The 24682-nt window shown below is 46.0% G+C and overlaps 1 protein-coding gene across 2 annotated transcripts in view; it reads right to left on the reverse strand.

Annotated features, from left to right (window-relative positions):
- Nucleotides 1–24682, reverse strand: part of CNPY1 (canopy FGF signaling regulator 1) — a 58182-nt gene that overhangs the window by 30045 nt on the left and 3455 nt on the right. For both annotated transcript variants that reach the window (XM_028750830.2, XM_028750829.2), the window contains exons 2-3: nucleotides 20621–20742; nucleotides 4326–4441 (exon numbers count right to left, since the gene is read on the reverse strand). In XM_028750830.2, coding sequence (XP_028606663.1) covers nucleotides 4326–4441; nucleotides 20621–20726 — 222 coding nt within the window. In that variant the 5' untranslated portion in view covers nucleotides 20727–20742. The remainder of the gene's footprint in view (nucleotides 1–4325; nucleotides 4442–20620; nucleotides 20743–24682) is intronic.

Consider the following 24682-nt stretch of genomic DNA (forward strand, 5'->3'; position numbering starts at 1 on the left):
GTGCAAAATATGGTCTGAAGCTCAACATCAAAAAAACGAAGATCATGGCCGCTGGTCCCATCGCCTCCTGGCAAATAGAAGGGGAAGAAATGGAGGCAGTGAGAGATTTTACTTGCTTGGGCTCCATGATCACTGCAGATGGTGACAGCAATCACAAAATTAAAAGACGCCTGTTTCTTGGGAGAAAAGCAATGACAAACCTAGACAACATCTTAAAAAGTACATCACCTTGCCAACAAAGGTCCGAACAGTTAAATCTATGGTTTTCGCAGTAGTGATGTATGGAAGTGAGAGCTGGACCATAAAGAAGGCTGATCGCAGAAGAATTGATGCTTTTGAATTATGGTCTGGAGGAGACTCTTGAGAAGATCAAACCTATCCATTCTTAAGGAAATCAGCCCTGAGTGCTCACTGGAAGGACAGATCGTGAAGCTGAGGCTCCAATACCTTGGCCACCTCATGAGAAGAGAAGACTCCCTGGAAAAGACCCTGATGTTGGGAAAGATGGAGGGCACAAGGAGAAGGGGACGACAGAGGACGAGATGGTTGGACAGTGTTCTTGAAGCTACCAGCATGACTTTGACCAAACTGAGGGAGGCAGTGGGAGACAGGAGTGCCTGGCGTGCTCTGGTCCATGGGGTCACGAAGAGTCGGACACGACTAAACAACTAAACGACGACAAAGGGTAGACCCAGCAACATTAGTGGTGATGAGCAACGTAAGTCCATTAATTTCAATAGGCCTGCTCTGAGTAGAATTTGGTTGGATGTAATCCAAACTCTCTCCAGCATGTCAGCATTTAGCTATCAAGCTGAGTTCAAGGTGCTGGCCCTGATGTGCAAAGCCCTATATAGCTTGGGGGCAGGATACCCCAAAGAGTATATGCCCATATATGCCCAATCAATTGCTGTGCCCTACAGGAGTAGGTCTCTTATCAGGAGGTTGGCCCCATACAATGTTGAAACTGGGCCTTTATTTTATCCGTATATATTTTATTCTTATAGCTTACCCTGGGACCTCACTGTGATGGGCAGGTACAAAATCTAATAAAACAAAACAAACATTTATTTAAAGAGGGCTGGGTGGATTGACAGGTAGGTGGTGGGTCCTGGACAGAAGAGAAAAAACACAGTCCCATGTGGCTCTTTTGCATGCTTAATATTGGATTGCAATCTCTTTTGGGGGACACATAATCTGCTAGACATGTCACACAAATTTATACCCATATTGGAAGTAAAACAACAAGACCTGCAATAAGTTGCCTGACCTAGTGCGGAAGGGAGGGGCAGACAGCAAGGCAACTTATTCCTCCCCCACTGATTTATTCTACCTCTAAATTATTTTTCTCAGGTTTGACTTCCTCCCCCCTCCTCCAGCCGGTTAGTATCAGATCTTTCTTTGGTTAACCAACATGACTCCATGATGGCCACATGTGAGCTTGTATACACACACACACACACAGACACACACACAGAAACATCAACAACACAGGCACGGAGTCGGTTGCTACATGCTTAGCTTTTGTCAACCATCCCCTGCCTCCCCAGTTCAGAAGATAATTTCTTAAATAGCTTCTGTCCCCTGGTACAACCTCTGGTGATTAGGGAAGGAAAATAGCTCAGGGGGGGACGCAGGTGGCACTGTGGGTTAAACCACAGAGCCTAGGACTTGCCAATCAGAAGGTTGGCGGTTCAAATCCCCGCGACAGGGTGAGCTCCCATTGCTCAGTCCCTGCTCCTGCCAACCTAGCAGTTCGAAAGCACGTCAAAGTGCAAGTAGATCAATAGGTACCGCTCTGGCAGGGAGGTAAACGGTGTTTCCATGCACTGCTCTGGTTCACCAGAAGCAGCTTATTCATGCTAGCCACGTGACCTGGAAGCTGTATGCCAGCTCCCTCGGCCAATAAAGCGAGATGAGCGCCGCAACCCCAGAGTCGGCCACGACTGGACCTAATGGTCAGGGGTCCCTTTACCTTTATAGCTCAGGGGTAGAGCAGAAGATCCCAGCCTCAATCCTCAGCATAGCCAGGTAGGGCTGGGAGAGACTCCTTGTCTGAAACCCACCCACCTCTTCTAATAAACAGAACCAGGCCAGGAATGTCACCAAGGAGTCACCAAGCATGTGCCATAGGCCTACAGAGCGCTTGCATCATTATAAGGGCCTGGCTGTTCAATAATAATAATAATAATAATAATAATAATAATAATAATAATTTATTTATACCCCGCCCATCTGGCTGGGCTTCCCCAGCCACTCTGGGCTGCTTCCAAAAAAATATTAAAATACTGTAATCCATCAAACAGGGCTGCCTTCAGATGTCTTCTAAAAGCCTGGTAGTTGTTGTTCTCTTTGACATCTGGTGGGAGGGCGTTCCACAGGGTGGGCGCCACTACCGAGAAGACCCTCTGCCTGGTTCCCTGTAACTTGGCTTCTCGCAGTGAGGGAACCGCCAGAAGGCCCTTGGTGCTGGACCTCAGTGTCTGGGCAGAACAATGGGGGTGGAGACGCTCCTTCAGGTATACTGGGCCGAGGCTGTCTTTGTATTCCCATTGAACCAGCAGGGACATAAAGGAGGAGTCACACTCCGATGACACTTGGCTGAGTGTCGTGCCTAATGAGCACAGCAGCTCATCCCTGGTAGGTTTTGCCCCATGAATCAGTTGCCAAGACTGAAAGTCCCCACCTCTCCACAGCCGTCTAAGTCCCCTCCTCTCCAGGGTTTTCCCCAAGCAATCGGAGACTGTGCCTGCCTGAAGCCAACCTCTCCTCCACCTTTTTTTATGCCTCTTCTGGTTCTGGGAGAGAAGTGGGGAGGGGAGCTTGTCACATCAGGAGGGGAAGACACCCATGACTCTTCACCAGCCTGACCGCTTGGCCTCCCTCCTCCCCTGCTTCAACTTCTGCCTATGATTCTTGCCTTCTGCCTGCCACAGACACTCCCAGATCACTAAGCCCTCTTACCCCTTCAGCTTCTGACAACCCCTCTTCGCAGTCTTCTCCCTCCTTTCTCTCTGACCACTCATTGTCGTCCTACCACCAGTCCTCTGCCTCTGAGCCTTCTTGCCTTGGTGGTTCCCCAGTTGGTTCCTCCCACCATTCCTTTGTGTCCCACCAGCCCATGACATCATGGGACACAAAGAGGAGTAAGACTTTATTGCCTTCATCTCCTGTCCCTCTGGCAACTGCTCTCAGCAGCGGAGGGAGGGACATCAAGGCAGGCCTTTGCCTCCTAAGGCAAAATTTGTAGACCTGGCACTGTATTTATTTATTTCATAAAATTTATATACCGCTTGACTGTAAAAAAAAAGCAAAACGAAACCTCAAGCAGTTTACCAAAAGAATGAAACAATATAACTATTTTAAACATTTGAATAATAATTAAAATCAGTGATAAGTGAAAACTGATATTTGGAATTCATTTCTATAAACACCGTAATAGGTTAAATAACAATCTTGAATATTTATAAGTTCTGTTGTTTTTGTTTTGTATTGGATGTGGGTGTCATTTCTTCCCCCCTTTTCCTTTTTCTCTGCCCCCCCTTTTCATGTCTTATTTTATCCTGTGCACTTACAATTATATACACATTACTTTTTATCTTTCAATAAAGAATACACACACACACACACACACACACACACACACGTAAACAGTCTCCATGTCTGGTTAGGCTTGTCTCAACAAAAATGTTATGATGTGCCATGCATAATTTTCTTTTGATTTCCTTTGATATTGTTGCTATTCTTACATCTTTCACAAACTGAAATGAACCAGCCATTTGCAACTCATTTTATAAACTGGTCATAACCCTCTTGCCCACTGGGACAAATTCTGGGCCTTGCTTCCAGTTCTGAACCAACGTTCTTCAAGAGGTGCATGAACAGAAGACATTCATGGTGAGCAGAATAAATTGAACAAATTGCCCAGGGATAAGATCTCAAGACTCTCATGACCGGGGAAAGCTGCCCATGAGAGCTGACTCTGAGTAGAGACTTCTACTCCATCTCATCCCTCCTCCTCACTCTCTCTCAGCGCCTTGTGTGGTTCTGATTGTCTATATTAAAAAAGAAACAGTCTAGCAATGGAACAATACTACCCTCTCAACATTTAAAAGCCCACCTCCAAAAATAAAAGGTCCTGGAAAAAATACCTCAATTTCAAGCTCATAGATTACTTTGGCTCCCAGAGGAAAGAGAAGCAATTTACTGGCTGCTGGTCTTACCAAGGAAAAGGTTAGAAGATTAAGAGACCAACCGCTGTTTGGATAAGTGGTTGGTAATTGCACATGCTGGCAATTATTACGTACCTCCATGTCTCTCCCTCTTACCTTTTTCTTCCCTCTCGTGCCATCAGGGTTGAGCCGAAATGTCCCCGAATTCACAGTCCTCTTTGGACCTATTTTCTTGATGTCGTAGGCCAGCTCATCAGCAAGGGCCTTGCAAGCTGGGGTGGGAAACAGAAACACACATACAAAAAGGACACATCACTACCACTGTGGAAGCAGCAGTAGTAAAAATACAGCATGCACATTTTTGCAGAGGAACAGGGTCTATCCAAACAGAAGTTTCCTGTTCTTGCTCATCTATCCTGGACCGTTCCTTCTCCTCCTTCTCCTTTAAGCAGTCCCTTCCCTTTGGGACCCAATCTTCTAGCTAGCCTTGTCTGTGTACCTGTCTCAGGCCCCACTGATGTTTGTGGGCTGCCCTGGACCTTGAGTCCAGCTGTATCTGGACTATATACTCACCTCTGGCCCTTCTAACTGGATGGTGGCTTACAACCCTGACCCAGGATGGCTCTAACAGTGACCACCTATTTGTGCCCAACCTACTAGGGGTTTGCTGCATGTCTGGCACCATGAAAGGAGGGAGGTTGTCAAGTAAACAGCCCTATAACACAAGTGTGATTGGCTGCATTTGCCTTGATAGACCACAAACTGTGTAGGCATCCACTATTGTAATCAGACCATTTGAAAATTATCAGATTATGCCAGCATTGCTCAAATGTTAGGAATAGAAACCGCTCCGCTAGAATTGAACTTCTTTGCCTTCTTAAGGAGAGATTTACAGGCATGTCCAAAGTCCAAAGCACACATTCTACTCATGTAGAAACACCAGGCAAGCCCCACAAATAACCCAGAGATGCATTTTAAATAAAAGGACGCATTCTACTCATGTAAAAACATGCTGATTCCTGGACTGTCCACGGGCCGGATTTAGAAGGCAATTGGCCCGGATCTGGCCCCCGGGCCTTAGTTTGCCTACCCATGCTGTATAGGGAGGTTTTTAAAAGAATGTTTCATGTTTTTATATATGCTGGAAGCAGCCCAGAGTGGCTGGGGCAACACAGTCAGATGTGTGGGGTATAAATAATAAAATTCTTATGGAATACGACATCCCTCTTTTCATTGGAGAAATGTTGGAGGGCATGCTATGTCCTTATGTCTGATACAGTACTTTCCTAGAATATCTCCCCAGTTTTGAATGAACTGAATTAGCTACTAAGTAGTTTCCAGGCAAGGGACGCGGGTGGCACTGTGGGTTAAACCACAGAGCCTAGGACTTGCCGATCAGAAAGTCGGCGGTTCGAATCCCTGCGACGGGGTGAGCTCCTGTTGCTCGGTCCCTGCTCCTGCCAACCTAGCAGTTTCGAAAGCACGTCAAAGTGCAAGTAGATAAATAGGTACCGCTCTGGCGGGAAGGTAAATGGCATTTCCGTGTGCTGCTCTGGTTCACCAGAAGCGGCTTAGTCATGCTGGCCACATGACACGGAAGCTGTACGCTGGCTCCCTCGGCGAATAAAGCAGGATGAGCACCGCAACCTCAGAGTCGGTCACGACTGGACCTAATGGTCAGGGGTTCCTTTACCTTTTTAGTTTCCAGGCACAACTGAAGGCTTCTTTTATTTTACTTTTTAAAGCTCTTAACATGATCTGCCTCCAAGTTCCCCAGTCAGAGGCGCCATCCCAGCAATGACCAGGTGTTGGAGATAAACAATAGTGAACGACCATCTTTCTCTCCCACTTGCCAGCAATATTAAAAACTCACTTTTTAGACACAGAACATATATCCAGAGTCTTCTGAAAATATTATGGGGGTAAGAAATATATCCCTCTATATGTGTGTGTGTTTAAAGACATAAAAAGGAGGAATGAAATTCTCACAAAACAAGATACCTCTGCCAGCTGTGGCTGTAGGAGAAATACAATATCGTGGGGGTTGCCAGCAAGCTGCGGACTCACAGGTGTTAAGGATGTTAAGGACTATGGACTCTCTTCATCATTTGACATCCCCGTTTAAACAAAAGCCTAATGCAGAAGTTAGAATTAAGAAGCGAAAGAAGCACCGCCAGGCATGCAAACCCGGCTTTATGGCCAATTCTGCCCATGAAATAGCACACCAAGGCACCGAATCCAGTGTTTGGATCAGCCAAAACATTTATTTTTACAGCTCCCAGGGCTATGCTGGAAAAGATTCAGCTGCACCCAGAGGAAGGGTGGATAATTCCATTGTGGAATGGGGCACTCAATAATTCCTTTAAATGCATGGTCTTTAACATCCCCTCCCCCGCAACGAAGAATCCTTCGAAATTGGGGTCTCTCCCACTCCAAGCCTCAGTACAGAGGTGGTGCATCTTTTCCCAGGCTATTCCATCATGTATTTGCATATCATAAAAAAATTGCCTGTAGAATGCATTGGGGGGGAGGAAGGAGGGGGATGAAATATTAAGAGAGTTGTTTACGTGGAAAGTGCATTCCAAACTATATGCAGACACACACAGAGAAAATAACACTTTGTCACTATAAAATATTAATATATAGCTGGGTCTGGGTGTCTCCATAGTACCTCTTCCTGAGAATAATTCTTGGAAAGAAGCTATGAGCATGAGAATAGTCTCATGCGCAGCACCTGAAAAGTCTACGGCGCAGATGACGACAGCCATATCATTCAATGACTAGCTGATGCACATTGAGAGAAGGCAACTTTTTAATGCTGCTTGGGCCTGTGATGGCAGCACCAGGGGACTTTGTGTGCTGTGAGGCCGAATGCAGAGGCAGATAAAAAGTCCCACTCACAATTTATTCGTGTTTGTTTGCTTTTAAAAAAGTTATTTACAATTTATTTGCCCTGCCTGCTTCTTCTGGTTTCAGGGCCAAAGAAGACAAGGCAGGGGACAGCTAGGATTCTGTCTTCCATGGCTTGTGAAGTTTCTTTCTAAATGCAAAGCAGTTGGGGGAAGCAAGTAACTTCAGGGAAGTAGCGCAGCAGAAGTGGTTTTTAATCCACTAGACCCAAAGGTGCTGTCTGTCCCATGGAGGTGATGGTCAACCAGGGTTTTTCTCAGTTTCTCATTTTTCGAGCCTTCAGTTCTTTTCTCCACGTGTCCACATCACATCACTTTTTTATTTTATTTTTTAAAACACCTCATGAAAATCAACATTTCAGAAATAATTGCAATAGAGAAAATTTGGGTAATAGGTAATATTATGCGGTAGAAAAGGTTTGAGTAAAAATGCTGTGGTGGTGAGGGTGGGAGTCAACTTATGAAACAATGTATTTGATTTGAAGGTTATTGTGAAAATGTTTGAAAAAAGTAATAAAAACGTACCGGTATATATATGCAAAAGAAAGAAAGAAAACCAGCATTTTGGTGCAAATTTCTCCCAGTATACACATTTTTAATGCAACTGTGCCTTCTATAAACATTTTCACAAAGCAATTTCACATAACATAACACATCTCTGTACGCAATTTTCAGTAATATATGAATTCATATGTGGACGCTACCCAAGCGTACGCATTTTTGTACACCTTTCTTGGTTGCAAAACTGCATTGCAAGATTTGGAAAAGCGTGAATGTCTCCTGGCTGCTTCCTCCTAGTTCTCCTTAGTTCAGAACTTTCAGACCTGATCTACCCATCACACAGAACGAGGCAGTAGAATGGAATGGCCAAAATCCCAGCTTGTACCACTTTAGACCAGGCTGTACCGCTTTGTGTCTCTGAATGGCTCCCTATGTGAAAAAGAAATTCCTGCAGGTTGCAAACTAGCCTTTTGCAGAGGAAGGTTTGGTGTAGCCTCTTGCACGATGTGCTAGTAGTGGTGGCTTGAAACTTGGACCCTTGGGAAAGCCAGCCTGCACACCACCCCCACCTCTGGCCAGAGGAGGGAACTACATGCTGACCAACTGGACCAGCACATAAGCCTTTCCCCCCCACAACAGTAGGCTAAAGTGAGTCCAGTGACGCAAGTGGAACAGGTTAGTGGGAGAGCATCTGCTTTGCATGCAAACGTTTCTGGGTTCAAACCCTGGCATCTCCAGGCAGGGCTGGGAAAGATCCTGGAGAGCCACAGCTGGTTAATGTGGACCAGGGGTGCCTATGGCCCTTCAAATGCTGCTGGACTCCAACTCCCATCACTCCTGGGCAGCAGAGCCAATGCTCTGGGAGGATGGGAATTGTAGATGGAAATTGAATTGAAATACTTTATTGTCACTTGTACAACTTGTATACAGTGAGATTACACAAGCACCCCCCACTCAGCTCTCTTAGTCTTAATTCCCCTCGTTTACTGACGCACACCCACCAAACTCGAAAGTCAGTTGTTATCTTTTCATTCAGCAGCCTAACAGCCCACGGACAGAAGCTGTTCTTTACCCTGTTGGTGCGACTAATCCTGCTTCTATATCTTCTGCCCGAGGGCAGGAGATCAAGAAAGTGTGGGCCAGGGTGTGAATCACCCCTGAGAATTTTCCTCACTCTCCTAAGGCAACGTTCTTCCGCAATGTCATCCAGCGGATTCACGGGACAGCCTATAATATCTTGTGCTGTATTCACCACCCTCTGTAGGCACTTCCTAGCAGTTGATGTCAAACCAGCGTGCCACACCGTGATGCAGTATGAAAGGACACAGGCCCCCAGTCCCCCCTGATATAGACAACAGGACCCTTGATGGACCAATGGTCTGACTCAGTACAAGTTACACAGCTTCATACATGACACTCCATGAACCATTCAAAAACTAGATTGCCACCAGCCTTGTTTCTTTTTCCACCAACACTGCTTCTGAGGTCCTTGACTGCTGTTTGGTCTGCAGACATGGGCTGACCATGCTTATATCTCCACCGCATGGAATACTTCAGCTGCTGATCGCTGCAGATTGTTGGCGTATCGATCTGTCTCAAGAGACAATGGAGTGAAGTCAAACTTCTGTGTTAGCAGCACCGAGGTGACCTCCCTGGGGCACAAGCCTGGGCAGTGTATCTGGAGCTCCTAGGCTGCCCAGACGACAAGACCCCTCTCTCGGCCTCGCTGATGTGGTCCAAAGGAGAGCAGAGCAATATGTTTGGCACCAGCTTGGCCACAGGAGTTGCCAGAAGGAGACGGGCAGACATCCCTAGCCCTAACCTGGAGATGTCAGGGTTGAACCCAGGACCTTCTGGATGCAAAGCAGATGCTCTGCTGTTGAGCTGCTCAGCAAAACTGGACCCAAGACCCTTGAGATGCAGGTTTAAGATGCAGCCAGCTAGGCTCTCCTCAAGCAGCTCTCCCTATCCTGATCCTTGACCAATGTTGTCGGGCGACAGCTCCCATTGTCTCTGACCATTGGCTACATTAGTTGGGGCTGATGGACGTTGTTGTTTAGTCGTTTAGTCATGTCCGACTCTTCGTGACCCCATGGACCAGAGCATGCCAGGCACTCCTGTCTTCCACTGCCTCCCGCAGTTTGGTCAAACTCATGCTGGTAGCTTCGAGAACACTGTCCAACCATCTCGTTCTCTGTCGTCCCCTTCTCTTTGTGCCCTCCATCTTTCCCAACATCAGGGTCTTTTCCAGGGAGTCTTCTCTTCTCATGAGGTGGCCAAAGTATTGGAGCCTCAGCTACAGGATCTGTCCTTCCAGGGAGCACTCAGGGCCGATTTCCTTCAGAATGGATAGGTTTGATCTTCTTGCAGTCCATGGGACTCTCAGGAGTCTCCTCCAGCACCATAATTCAAAAGCATCAATTCTTCGGCGATCAGCCTTCTTTATGGTCCAGCTCACACTTCCAGTGTGATGGACACTGTAGTCCAAAACATCTGGTGGGCATCAGATTGGGGAAGGTTGTCCTAAAAGCCTAGTGAAAGACTTCAGCATCTTTGCAAATATATAGCACCTAAAGCAAATATATTCAACTGAGCAGTTCTACCTTGTGGTGAAGGGAGAGGTGCTATGGGGAGAGGGGCAGTCCTTTCCTGGAGGGGAGAGGAGGATTTTGTTTCCTGTCTAGTTAGAGATTTGGCACCTTTCAAAGGGGAATACCATCTGTTCCAATACAAACACCCTTTTCCCCCTTTGCAGAAGAAACTGATTTCCCAATAAAGTGTCAAAAGATAACAAAGTCTGTTCCAACTAAGCTCATCTGTTTAGTGCCTGGGGGAGCCCTTGGCTGTTCCTGCAAGGAGGGGCCCCTGTTTAGTCAGCTATTCACAATTTGCTACTAGTCAGAGCTGCTATTGGCTGCCTGGCTCTTATTTATACAGAAATGCTATAGGAGTTAAAAACAAAAGTGGTTTACAAATGCCTGGCTTTTTTTTTTGTACGCTGGAAGTTATACCTGTTTTATCCCACAAGCATGGAAGTCTAGGATATGGAACCTGCAGTCCTCCAGATGCTGTTGGACTCCAACTCCCATCAGCCCCAGCCAGCATGGCCAAGACTCAAGAACGGTGGATGATGGGAGTTGTAGTCCAACAACATCTGGGCAGCCACAGGTTCTCCATCTTGATACAAGCTCTGTATCTTTTTTTAAAAAGGGTTAACTTCTCACATACATACCTGCCGCCAGACAAGCTAACTCAATCAAGCTGTCTATCAAGAGCTCCACACAAATCCCACTAAAACTTCTTAGCTGCTGCCAAGAAAAGTGGCTCCTCCTCCTCCTTTCCAGCTCTCCAGCGATGAAACAGCTTGCTAGGTTCATGCTTTCAAGATGTATTAGCTGTTCTAATGAACTGGGGGAACTCTGTGTATTTTTGTCTTTAAATGCGCACACATTCTTGCAGCTAGGAGCCGCAGGATAACCATATGGCTAAAACATTTCTGACAAATTAAGATCAAGTTTCTGTTCAGTCAGGATTTACTGATACTTGATGTTCATTAGGATATGGACTGCTGCTGCGGGTGGTGGAACTACCAAGAGATCGTCTCCTGCCAACCTTAATATCCAAGAGGGTCTGCAGGGAAGGAGATGGCTTCGTTCAGCTATTACAGCCTTGCACCAACATGAAGAAGAGCATAAGAAGAGTTTGCTGGATCAGGCCAATGGGCCGCCTGAACCAGCATCCTGTTCCCACAGTGGCCAACCACATCCTTGTGGGAAACCTGCAAGCACTGGTCAATTCAGAGGCATTACTTCCTCTGACCGCTGAGGCAGAGCAGAGCCATCATTGGCAGCCACAACTGATAGCCTTGTCCTCCATAGATTTGTTCAGTCCTCTTAAAGCCATCCAAGTTGGTCGCCCTCAGTCCCTCCAGTGGCAGTGAGTTCCACAGCTTAACTACCCGCTGCATGAAGCACTTCCTTTCTTTAATGGTGTTCAGTTGCTCCAGCAGCCCTCTAAACACCACCTTGAAGATTGCTTCTCCTTCCTCTCCTGCTGGAAGGACCGCGGGGCAAGCTGACCGCGGGTGACCAGAATAAAAGAGCTGGGCACTGCGTTGCTCAGTAGCAGTGGAGGCTGGTCTGTTATCGAGTGAATGGGACTGTGCCCAGCCAACATCAGTCTGTCCCCAGGCAGCCAACATCCAGTGACACCTGGTCCAGAGGGTGGTCAGTATCCTCTGTCAGCATCCTCTGTCTTATTGTCTTGGTGTTGCCCTTCTGGAACTCAGCAGGAAAGAAGATGGGGTCAAGACTCTTAATCTCAGGGTTTGGGGTTCAAGCCCTGCGTTGGGCAAAAAGATATCTGTATTGCAGGGAGTTGAGACTCGATGGTCCTTGTGCTCCCTTCCGACTCTGCAATTCTGTGATTCTCTGATTTCAAGTTCTCCTCCACCACAGTGGACCTTTCACCCAAGGAGACCCCAGGCAATAGGGTCAGAAGGCCACTCCTGCAGAACTCTGCGCTTCCCATTGGGTCTGCTGCCACTGCCACCTTTGAGGCCTGGGTGGTGAAGGGGAAGAGTTGGGAATCAAGGCTGTGCTCAGATGAGACACTGCGGTGCTCAGACATACCATCCATGCGCAGAAGCATCCAGGCTACCTTGAGATGTTGGTTGGTTCTTGGAGATCAGCCTTTGTCAACCATATAGGAGCAAACACCTAGGGGCCGAGGGGTCTTCAATCCCATAATAAAATACTTGAGGGGGATGGGGGCGCCCCAATGTTGATGTGCATTGCCATTCAAATGGTGTGTGAGCACTACATCATGATCAATTATGCAGGGTGGGGCTTACTTGGGCCCCTGAACATTTTAATCAAGTTGGCACTCCTAGTCAACCTAGTGCCCTCTGGACATTTTGGACTACAGCTCCCATCAGCCCCAGCCAGCACGGGATGGGAACTGTAGTTCTTGGAGGGTACCAAACTGGAGATGGCTGTTCTGGGTCCTCCAGTTGTGTCAAATGTCTCGGTGGGGTCCCATATCACTGCCTCCAAAGAAAACTGCCCAGAGTCTGAGATGGGCAGGATCCTGGCACGGACTGGGAACCATCGGTGGTGCTTGATGCAGAACTGGGACTGTGTTTCTGGTACTCCCTTGCACCAACAGCAGAGGGCGCTCTGCATGTTTCTTTTGCCCCACAGCCTCAGTGCCCCCAGAAGACAGATGAGGCCCATTCCGTCTGAACGCTTGTTCCAGTCCTCCTCTAAAATTAATTAAGTCCGGAGATCAGGCGGCCGGGAAGGGCTGATGAAGCTGTGAAATTTTCAGTTGAAACCATCTTTCAACTCCTGCCAAGGCCTTGTGTGGGAGCTGGAAATGATTTAGAAAGGTTGAGAGGAGGCCAAACAGCCAGTAATTGAATAATCCAGCCCAGATAGGAAACCAAAGCAGAAGCAAAGGGAGCTTTTGCATCCTGACAAGTTAGCACTGGTTCAGAAGCCTGGAAATAAAGACTAAAATAACAGGGTTATTCCTCAAGACAGAATGAGCACGTCTCTCAGTTGTCATCCTGAATGGAAGATAATTGCCTCGATGCCTGACTCACTCCCAGGACCAAATATGCAGCCGTGTAACCTGCTGTCACACATTTCTTCACTGGCCGGCAATTCCTTTGATAAATAAAGCAGTTGCCTTGAATTTGCCAAAGCAAATATCCACACAAAGGCATCATATTGCAAATGCAAATTCTGGAGGTACCTGGTGATGCAGCACAGAGGGACACGGAGCGGGGTGGGGGTGGGGAGCAGAGCTCCAAGACTTTTGCTCCAGAAACCCACAACCAGGAAGCTGAGAACAAACCTTAGCTGCACGTTGTGTTTCGTTGGCAGTGAAAACCCCACAATCCCTTTTTCGGGCATAATGCTGTCAGGATTCGGTGTTTTCTTCCCTCTAGACTGGAAAGATGCAATCACAACTGTTAAATTGTGGGTGAACATATCAGACGACACAGCGATTCTTCAGACAGCTCTTGTTTATTCACAGGCCAGAACAGAACTGAGCTGAAGGGTTCAGCCAGCCTGCTTATATAGAGCTCAACTACAACGCAACAGTAACAACTTTCTGTAACTATCCAATCACTGAATGTCACTTTCAATTCCTTATTTGCATATGCGGACCTGAGTGAAAACTATCTACAATATCCCCCTGCTGGCCCAGGGTGAGAACTTCAGTACATAACAACAACAAACCATTACCTGTGATTTACTGCAGGGCTGAGGCACAGACAGGTGAGGCTCTTTTGGCTGGTGGGCAGGGTCACATGCTACAAGTCACACGGTTCAAGTCCTCACTTGAGTCTTCCTTTGCAGCCCTCCAGTGGCAGACTTGGGGCTTTCAAATATCAGTGGCCCCCTGTGTGACACCAAAATCCAGCAACTTCCCTCCTCTTGCCTTCTTTTCTGCATTATTGTTGAGGTGCCCTCTCAGCTCAGCTCCTCTAAATCCGCCGCTGAGCCTGGTTTACATTCCAGCTACAGTGCCAATGATTCCTGCCCCACCTTTGACAGGGATCAGCTCTGCTTGGGCACTTCAGTCAGGCTTGCGATCAGCAGGGATTGGGGCCACTCAGCTCTGATCAGGAACTTCCAAGCAGAACCATTATAATTTTTAATAATAAAAAAATATTATTTATATGCCGCCCATCTTGACTGGGTTGCCCCAGCCATTCTGGGCAGTTCCCAGCAAAACATTAAAAACACAAAATTCCCAGCAGGGCTCACATTTGCCACCAGATTCATTATAACGCTTTTGTATAATGCTTTTTGTCCGAAGAACACAGCGTAGTTCACAACACTGAAAGGGCAGCAGGCACAAATCCCACTTGTGGAAGAACAATCAGGAACACCATGGTTCCCCTGCAGCCACAGCTTTACCTGCCCCACACTTGCCATCAGCTGGGGGCAGGGGTGCCAACTTGAATAAAATATGGGGGGGTTCTGGTAAGCCCTACCCCACATAATCTATCACAAACCATTTGAACGGCAATGCCTATTTATTTGGGGGAGTGACGGCCCCTCAAATATTTTATTGGGGGGGGGGGCGCGAAGGGACCTCAGCTCCTAGGAATTGGCTCCTATGGGTGGGTGGGGGTGGGGGTGGCAGGGTTGTGGGGTGGGAATGGCAGACCAAATTTGGCCACAAACTGGAGGCTCCCTTCTGTGAAGTGTGAACAAGGCCAGGAAGCCTTGAGGAGGTTTTGAACCTTAAATCTCCCTAGGCCAGGCCTGATACTTTAGCCGCTACCCCACAAGCTACTTTTAATATCCACCTTTCCCCACCTTTTACTCTTAGAATCATCATTAGGTAGCTGAGGTGGGTGTTAAGTTGTGGGTGAACATATCAGACAACACAGTGATTCTTCAGACAGTTCTTGTTTATTCACAGGCCAGAACAGAAGTGAACTGAAGGGTTCAGCTAACCTGTTTATATAGAGCTCAACTACAAAGCAACAGTAACAACTTTCTGTAACTATCCAATCACTGAACGTCACTTTCAATTCCTTATTTGCATATGCAGACCTGAGTGAAAACTATCTACAGTATGCCCCTGCTGGCCCAGGGTGAGAACTTCATTACATAACAGTGGGTTTGTTTGTTTTTTTTAAAGGAAGGTCACATCCTTCAGTACTTTTCAGGCTCTTCAGAACTCTGTGATTCCAAAATGGCAAACCCAACGGTCCAAAATATAAAACTCAGCACCAGTGGCAACACAGTACAGACGTTCACACACACACTGCAGATCCTCAGCCCCGATGTAACATATTTTACAGATAGATTATACCCGATTCACAGTGCGATCCTAGACACAGCTCAGTTGGTGGGTGTATTATTGCATCCCAAAGCAGTGTTTCTCATCACCTGCAACCAAATTCTATCCCTTTATCACAGATGCTGGTAGCCCACCTTACTATTTCAGAGAGGCTGTTAATTTTACCTTTCTTGTTTGTTTTTTTTTAACCTTTCCTGGACTAGATTCAGCCACTCTTATCTGGAAAGCCTAACAACTGCCTTCCAATGCGCAGCATCCCCAATGGGAAGCTTGACTGTCATTACGGATATTTCCCTGCAATGTTGCAGTGTGCAGACAGCGTTGGGCACCTTCTAGGGAGCCCTTGCAGACTCTGCAACTGGCTACCGTCCCCTTGCAGGAACTGAAAGTGAATACGCAGATCAGGCTCCAACCTGCAGACCTTCCACTCCAGATAAACGCAGGTGCCTTGGCAAAGGAATTGGCAGGAGAAGGTTCCTTGAGGGGCATTTTGGCTCCTCTGCTTCACGGCACACTGCTCCACCCTGTGTGTTCCTTGGCTGGTCTTTTTATAAAAAAATAGTTTTTACTGGTTTTTCAATATATACATCCTTTATGAAATATCTCTCTAACAATTTTCCATTTTTTCCTGCCCCCCTCCCCTGGACCTCCCTCATACTTCCACTTTGTTTTACTTTCAATTTCTTCATCCTGCATATTATTTCCCCAATTAATTCCTAATACATTTACATCTATTATTATTATTATTTACATTTGTGAATGTTTACTCAAACCCTGCCAATGAGTCCAGCTCTTCATGTTGTCTCTTCATATATATTGTAAATGGTTCCCATTCTCTTTCAAAGTCTTTGTTGTCCCTTTCATGTAATTTATCTGTTAATTTGGCTAATTCTGCATATTCCATGAGTTTCTCTTGCTGTTGTTCTTTCGTTAGGGCTTCTTCTGTCTTCCAAGCTTGTGCTAGTATAATTCTTTCCGCTGTTGTTGCATACATGAATAATTTCCAGTTCTCTTTTCTTATTTCTTGTTCTAAAATCCCTAGGAGGAATGCTTCTGGTTTCTTAACATAAGTCTTTTCAAACACTTTTTTCAATTCATTATATATCATTTCCCAATAATTTCTGACCTTTTTGCATTCCCACCACATATGATAAAATGTACCATCTTTTTCTTTACATCTCCAACAAGTTTTTGATCCTGTCTTATACATTTTAGCCACTTTCTCTGGTGTAATGTACCATCTAGACATCATTTTCATATAATTCTCTTTCAATAAAATACAGTCTGTAAATTTTAAATTCCCCTTCCACATCCTTTCCCAATCTTCAAATTGTATATTATGACCTAAATCTTGAGCCTTGGCTGGTCTTAAGCACTTTTGTTGCTACTCAGCACTGAATGCTCCTTTCGGTGGAACATTTTTAGTCTAAGGAAAAAACTGGATCAATTCTATGCTGTGGCATTTGTCAATGAATCAGTGGGATGCCCGGCTTCATTAGGCAGCCTTGCAGGCTGATATCTGACATGCAAAGCAGGGCTGTTAACAATAAGATTACACAGAACCAGAGCCCTCTTGTTGAGCACAAGGCGGAAATCTGCCTAGTCTGGATTCTGTAAAGGTCTTAGCAACCATAGCCAATCCCAAGTCATCCGAAAGGCCAATGAGTTAAAATAACTTGGGTCTCGTGCCAATTAACCATTATGCTATGGAGAAGGCATCCAAGCCTGCAATGAGGGGATGTGGCTATGGGGTAAAATAGCAGTGGGTCTATTTCTGTCCCATGGGGGCCTAACTAGGCCTAGTAGGGGTCCTAATTTGGCCCACGTGCCCATTTTCCCCAAACCAGGTCCACCTGACTTGCCCCTGACATCATACATGACTTCAGGTGTGGACAGGTAAACAAACAAGATGGTTCCTAGACAAGCAGGGCTCCCTCTCAGCTGATTACCATGGACACAGAGCCCCACTTGGATCAGCACCATGGGATCCTGCCAGGATCTGTCAGAGGGGAAAGAGAAATGGGAGGAGATCTTACGTGCCTAGACTCTGTTGGCAGCTTAGGATGAAAACATAGGCTTGAGGGTGGAGCCAGCAAGTGGAATCCTGATTCCTCCCTTCCCTATCCATGAAGTGTCTTTGCTCACGGATGTTTCTCTGGGTGGCACTGTTTTTTCTTTATTTTAAGTTATTTCACTGAATGGATTGTTATTGATTGCTTTGGCCACACCCAACATTGGAATGCCGCCTAAGGGAGAATTAAATAGCAATGAAAAAGAACCAACTGGACACAATAATCTTTTCAAAAGCATCGTCTTGGGAATTCTACAGCATTTCCCTTCCCACCAGTTCCATCTGCAGCAGACCAGTGTGTGTCACAAGGAGATGGTGAAATTTCCCCGGGGTGGTGGCATAGGAAACACTGTACACTGAAATACACTCCAGAGTAGAGTCCGGAAATTAACTGGAGAAAAAGAGAACTGCTGCAACCTGCTTTCAGCAACAGCAGGAAAACACCTCTGTTTCTTGCATAGATCTCATTCTGGGTGGGAGAACGATGGCTGCTACAGCTCTTGGTCCCTTTAAATCCATGCACATCTGTAAGCCACATCAATTGCCACCTTGTTTCCTTCTGCTACTTTTCAGGAAACACAAGGTGGTCTGTCTCTCAAAACTGCCGCACTTGCATCACCCAAACCAGACTTTTGTCAAGGGATCCGGGGACTGACGAGCGGCGGCTTTTGCAGCCACCAACACTCATAAGGGAGGATTTATTTCAATATGTTGCTGAAACTACTTCGTGTCAGGTTATCCGTCTCAGGGGGGAACGCACGTTTCTTATAGCTCATTGTGCCATCTGTTAAAAGACACAGCCACTTGTCTCTCTGCTCGGCGACCACAGATGGAGAGTTTTCCCCTCCTGCGTGCAACTGTCAATAGATGACAAAGCCTTGTTGTTTTGGAGCCAGGAGGAATTGCAGAGGAGGACGAGAGGGCAACATGGGTGCTCCTGAATGGACCGACTCCCTGTATAGAGGTATTAGGTTATGCAGAATGAGCTGTGCCAGCCAGCAAGGACAAGTTCTATAAGGATTTCAGTATCTTCAAGCTGGCTTGATATTAAGAGCTGTTTATAACTGAAGTATCAAATAAAGTAACACGGGGAACGTTAACTGTGTTCAACGGCCCTGGCTCCCAGAGAAATAAATATAGGATTGCAGCCTTATTTGTGCAAATAAAATGGTCAATATGAATGTGGGTCGCGCTGTGGGTTAAACCAAAGAGCCTAGGACTTGCTGATAAGAAGGTCAGCGGTTCGAATCCCCGCGACGGGCTGAGTTCCCGTTGCTCGGTCCCGGCTCCTGCCAACCTAGCAGTTCGAAAGCACGTCAAAGTGCAAGTAGATAAATAGGTACCACTCTGGCAGGAAGGTAAATGGCATTTCCATGCGCTGCTCTGGTTCACCAGAAGCGGCTTAGTCATGCTGGCCACGTGACCTGGAAGCTGTACGCCGGCTCCCTCGGCCAATAAAGCGAGATGAGCACTGCAACCCCACGACTGGACCTAATGGTCACGACTGGATCTAATGGTCAGGGGTCCCTTTACCTTTACCTTTATGAACGTATCACTTACTTTTGGTAGTAGCATTAAACGTGCATGCTATATACATCAGCAATGCTTTCCTTATAACTACTAAGACCCAAGCTGGTCATGCAAAATAAACCCTAGGAACAGATCTATATATTCAGAGAACTCCTATGGTACAGTGTCCCAGAAATGGAGACATTGCAGATTGAATGTGGGTGACTGACTTTATTCTTGAATGCTTCCCTGCATCAAAATCTCCCTGCCCATGGAAAATCAGCAGGCCAAGGAAGGGAGTCCAACTTAGCCATGTTTTCTATGTGTGGGGGTTTTAAAATGAGGGAGCTCTCAAGTATGCAACCTCTTGTCTACAGCATATTGGACTAGAAGACAGTGTTTGATTGGTCCTTTGAAAAATATATTTGGATTTACAATCATACCTCAATTCGAGTGGGGGGTTATTGAGTTGTTTTTATTTTGATTATGTATTTTGTGGTTTTATATTTTGATTTTATTCTGTGAACCGACCTGAGACCTCCCAGTATAGGGCAGTATATAAATTCAATAAATTCAATAAATAATAATAATTGTGTGTGATGCGCCTCCATGTGTGAATCAACTGCAAGGGCCACTCTTAAGGCATCTCTGCAGCATTGGTGGTGCTTCTCTGCGGTGCATCTCACGCCACCGTCCTGGAAATGCACGCAACAGGAGATTACGTGGGAAGAGTAGGTGAGACAGCAGCAAAATAAACAACCAAATTCTGCGCCCCTAAACAGGGTCTTTCTCATTATGTTGCTGGAGCAATGGGAGAGGCAGCCACATGAAAACCAAAGAGTAGGACCCTGAACATGGAGTGGTGTTCAGCATTTTACTCAGCTTTAACTAAGTTCTACTCAGTGTAGACTCATTCAAATGAATGAACATTATGTCCATTAATCTCAGTGGGTCTAATATGAGTAAAACTTAATTGAATGACACTGCCCATGGGGTTGCATCCAACTGAGAATGTAAGAAGAGCTTGGTGGATTGGGCCAGTGGCCCATCTCGTCCAGCCTCCTTTTCTCATGGGGGCCAATCAGATTCCTGCAAGCAGGATTTGAGCACAAGAGCGCTCTCCTGCTGTGGTTTCCAGCAGCTGTTTTTCAGAAGCATTGCCAGCTTTGACAGGCAGAGCCATCAACGAAGACCTACTCAGTGTAGACTATTCGAAATCAACAGAAGCATTATTTGTATTTTTGCTTATTTGATTTATGGATTGCTTCCCATAAAGCAGCTCAGAGCACTGTCACAATACAATAAAACCAAATAGAAAACAATTGCATAAAAACAGACAAAACAATTAAATATATAAAAACAATTTCAAATCCAATACGTAGTCATTGATTTAAATGAGCCTGCTGCAAGTAAGTTGGATCCAGCCCACAGTCTCCCATTATGCTGCTGGTGCAAAATGGGAAGAAACCACACGTAAATAGCCGTCCTGTTGCTGAGAGCTGGCCATGAGCTAATACGCAAAGGTGAGAGCTTTGGGGGATTAGCAATAACTGACCTAATTCCAGGAAACCATGGCACTTGCGATGTGCTAAGTCAATGAGGCACATGAGGAAATACCCAGCTGGGTTACTAACCTCCACAGAACAGCTCTGGGTCTCGCTGTCCTTTAGCGGTATCGCTGAACAGAACAAGCAGCAGCGGCGGTAGCAGGAGCAACAGCGTCACTGGAGACACAGCCATTCCGCAGGCACCCAATCTGAGGAGATAGAGAGGGCATTAGCAAAACACAAATGTGCTTTTTATAGGTGGCCATTTATAGCCCCAATCCTGGCACACTCAGATAGGGTTAAATAACAACCGTGGGTATTAGGGATGGGGAGAAATTTCAGTGCCAGCTGATCTGATTTGCACTTTGCAAAACCGCATGCAGACTAGAGTTCAAAATCTGCAACCTTCTGAATTTTGCAAAGCAGTTCTCCAATCAAATAATGTGTGCATTAGGAGAAGGCTAATTTAGTGGAAGCCTATATAAATAAGTTGCAATTCCATACCATTTTTAAACACAAAATGATCAAGGAGGTGGAGCAGATCCCCTATGGTTATAACATTATAACCCACCTTTGTTTCAAATTAAAAAGTGAGTACTGATGTTGTGTGCATGACTTTGCCTACTCTCCTTCTCTCCTTTTTTATACCCTAAAGGTAAAGGTACCCCTGCCCGTACGGGCCAGTCTTTTTTTTTTTTTTTAAATAATTTTTATTAATTTTCCAAACATGTAATAAAAACAAACAATAAAACAAAACAAAACATACACACAAATAAACATGTATAATTTCATAAACTCATATTCCTTCACCTTATTTCCCGGACTTCCCCATACCTCCCTTTTTCTGCATCCTTATTTTTCCCTTTTGACAGCAACCCTCCATTTAATTAATTAACTCATCTTCATTATAATTCCCTTAAATTTATGATTTACAGCTGCAATTCTCTGTTTCTTAACACCATAGCATCTCAGCACTCCTCAATGTTACAACAATTTTTAAGGTATATTTTAAATTTCTTCCAATCTTCTTCCACTGTCTCACTCCCCTGGTCACGGATTCTGCCGGTCATCTCTGCCATTCCCATGTAGTCAATCACCTTCGCTTGCCATTCTTCCAGAGTGGGTAGCTGCTGCGTCTTCCAATACTTTGCCAGAAGAATTCTTGCTGCTGTGGTAGCATACATGAAAAAAGTTCTGTCCTTCCTTGGCACCAATTGGCCCACCATGCCCAGGAGAAAAGCCTCTGGTTTTTTAGAAAATGTCCATTTAAGGATTTTTTAAATTTCATTATAGATCATTTCCCAGTAGGCTATAATCTTCGGGCAGGTCCACCAAAGGTGATAGAAAGTACCTTCAGTCTCATTACATTTCCAACATTTATTATTGGGCAAATGGTAAATTTTTGCAAGTTTGACTGGGGTCATGTACCACCTATAGATCATTTTCATTATGTTTTCTCTCAAAGCATTACAAGCCGTAAACCTAACACCAGTATTCCATAACCTTTCCCAGTCCGTACGGGCCAGTCTTGACAGACTCTAGGGTTGTGCGCTCATCTCACTCTATAGGCCGGGGGCCAGCGCTGTCCGGAGACACTTCCGGGTCACGTGGTCAGCGTGACAAAGCTGCATCTGGTGAGCCAGCACAGCACACAGAACACCGTTTACCTTCCCACTGGTAAGCGGTCCCTATTTATCTACTTGCACCCGGGGGTGCTTTCGAACTGCTAGGTTGGCAGGCGCTGGGACCGAGCAACGGGAGCGCACCCCGCCGTGGGGATTCGAACCGCAGACCTTTCGATCGGCAAGTCCTAGGCGCTGAGGCTTTAACCCACAGCGCCACCCGCGTCCCTTTTTTTATACCCTAGAGGTGTGTAAAATTTTGCACCATGTGGGGAAAGGGCCAGAGCTCAGTCGGGGAGCATCAGCCTTGCACCCAGAAAGCCCCAAGTCGAACTCACGACATCTCCAGATTGGGCTGGGGAAAACTCCCTGTCTGAAACCCTAGAAAGCCACTGCCAAACTGTGTTGTCATTACTGAGCTGGATGGACCAATAGTCTGACTCTGTATAAGGCAGCTCCCCATGTGCCTAAATTATTCCTTTTTTCCCTCATAACCCTAGAACTTCAGGCCATTCAATGAAGCTCAATGGTAGGAGATTTAGGACAATGAAGCATGCAGTTAAACTTTGGAACTCACTACCACAAGGTGTAGTGATGGCTGCCAACTTGGATTGGAGAAATCCATGGGAGATAAGGCTATATCAATGGCTGCTAGCCATAACAGCTAGGGCCTGCCTCCGTGGTCAGAGGCAGAATGACTCTTTATATGACTTGCTGGGAATCATAAATTGCACTCAGGCCCTGCTAATGGGCTTCCAGCAGGCACCTTGCTGGCCACTCAGGGTTCTGGTTTGATCCAGCTGGTCTCTTCTAATAGTGTCGTGTCCTTAACACAAACATTGAAATGGGATTTCAAACCAGCTAGCAGTTGAGAAGTGCTCTTGTGTTAGATGAATTTCCAGGACATTATCCTTCTGTCACATGCTTTAACCACAGTGCAAAAAAAAGTCTGCCCATCTTTCCGTATCACTATGCAATGTATTGTAAGATGCACCTGTAACAAGATGTGTTGTACATAATCGATCTGTCACGTTGCGATGATCCATTTCCCTCTGTCTGAGAGATTTCTCTGTATCAGTGCCGCACTTCTGTTACAGCAACAAACACATCCTTATTTGATATTTAAATACCCCCTAGACTGCACCTGGAACTCTCTTTTTGCTGAAGAGAGCTAAGCACACTGTTTCAGCCTGGCCACAGCTTGCTTGAGCCTCAGTGCCAGGAACTGAATGTTGGGCTAGGTAGGCTTTTGATCCAATCTAGCAGGGCTCTTCTTAAGTTCACATGTTGGGAGTTCTGAGTTGGACGTTCCTTACAACATCTGCCAACAAGGACTTAAATCTAAGCTATCTTTCAAGCTTTGAGAGCTGAGCTTGCTGCACCACACAGCAAAGCAATGTTTTTCCTGCTTAGCTCCATACAAAGAACCTGAGCTGTAGTGCAAAGGGCTAATGGATTTGCAAAGGACCTGAACTATGTAGCAAACTGTTTTGCAAGCTCAGCTCTTGAACTGCTTTGATTAACATTGTTCTTTCTATATATATAAAAAATCAAGACAAGGCAAAACCAAAGGCAAAGTGGGAGGCATCAGAGATGAAAAAAAGGAGATAAATGAGTTCAATTAGGAATCTTTTGTCAAGTGTGAGAGTTGGCAGATCTGTATGTTTTGCCACCTATGGTGAGGGCAGAGAAAGCCATCCTTCACTGTTGTGTTGCAAGCCTTTGGTACTGAAAAAGTTCCCTATCCCCCAGATGATCAAAATTAGTTCCTTTTAACTTTTTGCATGTTTGTAAAATGTTATTTGAATCTCAAGTAAGCCCCATCCGCTCTTGGGGGCTTTCCAAACTGAGTCAGATTCAAACTCCAGGATACCTTGGCAGCTGTTCTCCCCTTCCCCCTTCTAAATTTCATTGCTGGAACCAGTTTCTCTACTGTGTATAAACCAAAGAATAGCAACTCTGCAAAGCCAATGAGGCATGGACCCATTTGTGTGTGTGTGGGGGGGGGGGTTGCCTGCATGCTGGTCTCAGCCAAGTTTCCAAACAAACAGATTGCTTCCTCAGCAGACAAGGAGCAATTCCCACCCAAACTAGTCAGCAATAATCCAGTGTCACCTGCTACCTTTACAGAGTCAGTAATGTGGTCATTGTGGGGCGGGGGAACTCACCCTGCACCCAGAGGTTTACGATAACTACTGCTTCATCAGCTGCAGGTGCTCTTGGAGGAAAGTGATTATTGGGACCCATTCCAGACTGGATGCTGGTTCAGGTTTGGGATGTAATCCACCTTGGATGCCCCAATGGATTACTTTTCTTGGGAGAGGGACAGAGGGAGTGCAACTGTGTTGATTCTGCTTAATCTCTTAACTCTTAGCAACTCTCCTTGTCCTTATAACCAAGTCCTAAAGCCTTTCTCGTATGGAGTTCTAAGTTAGTAGTCCTGACTAGCAGCTCCAAAGTACAGTGGTACCTCAGGTTACATACACTTCAGGTTACAGACTCCGCTAACCCAGAAATAGTGCTTCAG

Source organism: Podarcis muralis, chromosome 12 (genome assembly GCF_964188315.1).
Source record: "Podarcis muralis chromosome 12, rPodMur119.hap1.1, whole genome shotgun sequence".
In the NCBI taxonomy this organism is placed as follows: domain Eukaryota; kingdom Metazoa; phylum Chordata; class Lepidosauria; order Squamata; family Lacertidae; genus Podarcis; species Podarcis muralis.